The sequence below is a fragment of the Heliangelus exortis genome, chromosome 18 (assembly GCF_036169615.1).
Source record: "Heliangelus exortis chromosome 18, bHelExo1.hap1, whole genome shotgun sequence".
Lineage (NCBI taxonomy): Eukaryota > Metazoa > Chordata > Aves > Apodiformes > Trochilidae > Heliangelus > Heliangelus exortis.
This window is the reverse complement of record NC_092439.1, coordinates 7,828,918-7,831,738: the sequence shown is the minus strand read 5'-3', so window position 1 is coordinate 7,831,738 and position 2,821 is coordinate 7,828,918. Positions and strand designations below refer to the sequence as shown.

General features: G+C 64.1%; 1 protein-coding gene across 1 annotated transcript; it reads left to right on the top strand.

Annotated features, from left to right (window-relative positions):
- The first annotated feature begins 433 nt into the window (after positions 1 to 433).
- RASSF10 (Ras association domain family member 10) lies at positions 434 to 2,542 on the top strand. Its single transcript, XM_071761947.1, has one exon. It carries the CDS (start codon positions 1,102 to 1,104, stop codon positions 2,464 to 2,466), a length of 1,365 nt encoding a protein of 454 aa, XP_071618048.1. The 5' UTR covers positions 434 to 1,101; the 3' UTR covers positions 2,467 to 2,542.
- The last annotated feature ends 279 nt before the right edge of the window (positions 2,543 to 2,821 follow it).

The following is a 2,821-nucleotide window of genomic DNA, read 5'->3' as shown; positions in this document are numbered from 1 at the left end:
GAAAATACAGGACAGCCAGCATAGCAGCTGCCTACGCCGAGCTTCTGTACTTCGGAGGACAGGACGACACCAGGCTTCAGAACAGTTAACTCGGTATTTTGTGTGCCCCAACTTTGCTACTTCAAACAGCAGAATTACGGTAGTTAGTGTACAGTACTATAACTCTGTCGTGTTCCAGTGACTGGAAGATGAACCTTATTCATACAAAAATCCTCTCCACACAGCATACCAAATTTATTGGCTATAAAAATCCCCCAGAAGGGTCAGATCAACCTTCAGGTTCTGGAGAGTTTGCTCCCTCTATGCAATTTAATACTTTCTAACCACAAAGAAAATCATAGATTTGTGCACCCGCAAATGCACCATGAAAATCAGTGCCACAACCTGCGCTGTTACCATTTTTACATCTCCTTATTTTAATGTGTACTCGGAGAGCAATCCTGTTCTCAAAGTACACAGCTAGCGCCCATTAAAATCTGGCTCAGCTGGTATTTTAATAACACTTAGACATTCACGTCCTTTGCATATTTCATCTGCGAAGTGCTTTACAAACATGAATTTCCTAATTACAGGCGGATGATTTACTAAAACTGGAAATTCCTCACTAGTTCTGGCTTTCACTTTGAAGCTCCAGGACTCGCTCTTGTCCCTCGGCACTTTGGAAGATCCCTCGACTCCGCTCCTCCGCGGGAGAGGCAGGGCAGAGAGGAAGACGCGGAGACGACGGCGACCTGACTTAAAGTTTCCGCGCCGACGGATTTCTGCGCGCAGAGAGCCGCGGGGGGCGCCCACGTGGTGGGAGAGGAAAACCCAGCAAAGCGCAGGCGACGGAGCCCAGCAGAGCGCGGGCGACGGGAGCGGCGGGGGACTCCGCACCGGGCCGGCCCCTCCAGGCGGACCGCCGCGCCTCACCGGGCAGGAAGGGGTGGAGCGGCCGGCGGAGCGCACAGGCGGGGTGCGGCGAGTGGGTAGGCATCCCGGCCGTGCAGATGAAGCCGGACGGGCCGGCGGCGCCGCGCCTCCCCTGAGCGCTCCCCATGGAGCGGCTGCCCGGCCAGCCCTGAGCCGGTGGCACCGGCCGCCCGTCCGCAGCCGCCCCCGATGGAGCCTGAGGAGCGGAAGATCTCAGTGTGGATCTGCCAGGAGGAGAAGCTGATCTCCGGGCTCTCCCGGCGGACCACCTGCTCGGACGTAGTGCGGGTGCTGCTGGAGGACAGCCACCACCGGCGGCAGCGGCCGGCGCTGCCCGAGCCCGGCGGCGGGATGCTGTCGGGGCCGCCGCAGTCCTACTGCATCGTGGAGAAGTGGCGCGGCTTCGAGCGGATCCTGCCCAACAAGACGAAGATCCTGCGGCTCTGGGTGGCGTGGGGGGACGAGCAGGAGAACGTGCGCTTCGTGCTAGTGCGCAGCGAGGCTTCACTGCCCAGCGCGGGGCCGCGCAGCGCCGAAGCGCGGGTGGTGCTCAGCAAGGAGCGCCCCGGCCACGGCCTGGGGGCGGCCCGCGCCAGCCTGGCGCTCACGCAGGAGCGGCAGCGGCGGGTGGTGAGGAAAGCGTTCCGCAAGCTGGCCAAGATCAACAAGAAGCGACAGCAGCCGCTGGCTCGGGAGGCCTCGGCGGCGGAGAGGATGGAGACGCTGGTGCACCTGGTGCTCTCGCAGGACCACACCATCCGGCAACAGATCCAGCGGCTGCGCGAGCTGGACCGGGAGATCGACAGGTACGAGGCCAAGATCCACCTGGACCGCATGAAGCGGCACGGCGTCAACTACGTGCAGGACACCTACTTGGTGGGAGCCGCTGGCGGGGAGCCGGAGCCGGGCCGGGAGCCGGGCGGAGCGGGCCAGCCCGCCGCCGGCCGTCCCGAGGAGGACTACGCCAGGAAGTGCGAGGAGGTGCTGCAGCTGCAGGAGCAGCGGGCGCAGCAGGAGGAGCTGCTGGAGCACCTGGCCGCCGAGATCCAGGAGGAGCTCAACGAGCGCTGGATGAAGCGGCGACGGGAGGAGCTGGAGCTAGCGGCGGGGCCCGGGCTGTCCGACACGGACTGCGACACCACGGAGCTGAGCGGCGGCGGCGGCGGAGAGGGTGAGCTGCAGCTGGAGCATGAACGGGTGAAGACCCAGCTGAGCACCAGCCTCTACATCGGCCTCAAGCTGAGCACGGACCTGGAGGCCGTCAAAACCGACCTGGACTTCACGCAGCGGGCATGGGAGGACAAGGAGCGGGAGCTGCAGCGGCTGCTGGAGACGCTGGGCACCCTAGACGTGGCGGAGGCGCCGGCGGAGCCGCGCGGAGCAGGGGGCGGGGAGCGGCCGCCAGCGGCGGGGGGCAGCGCGGCCGGCTGGGTGGAGCAGGCGCGGGCGCTGCGCAAGGACCGCGCCGACAACGACGAGGACTCGGACACGGGGCTGAGCTCTATGCACAGCCAGGACTCGGACTCGGTGCCCGTCTGCGAATCCCTCGTCTAGCGCCCGCCCGCTCCCGCAGCGCCAGGGGTAGAGGGCGGGCTCCGGCCGGACTCGCAGCGGAACCGGCCAGGGTACGGGCTCGGTAGGAGCGGGGAGGGCGGAGCGAGGCTGCCGGGGCAGAAGGGGGTGCGGGACTGTGCGGGCAGGTGGGAAAGCTCCCGGTGCAGAAGGCAGTCACACGAAGGGAACATTTTAAACTTAGCTCTTGAGTTTGAACTTGTTCTAACTAGTCATCCGCGGGCCGCCCTTCTGCCGGCGCACCGGTGCTTTTATCTAAGGAAGAGAAACCCACAGCGTGTTTGTGTTTCATTCGCGTCTGGGTTTGCTCGTTCCTTAAATCCTGACGCCCGCTTCC

Coding starts and splice junctions, on each gene's coding strand:
- RASSF10 (XM_071761947.1), top strand. CDS start 1,102: ATGGAGCCTGAGGAGCGGAAGATCTCAGTGTGGATCTGCCAGGAGGAG.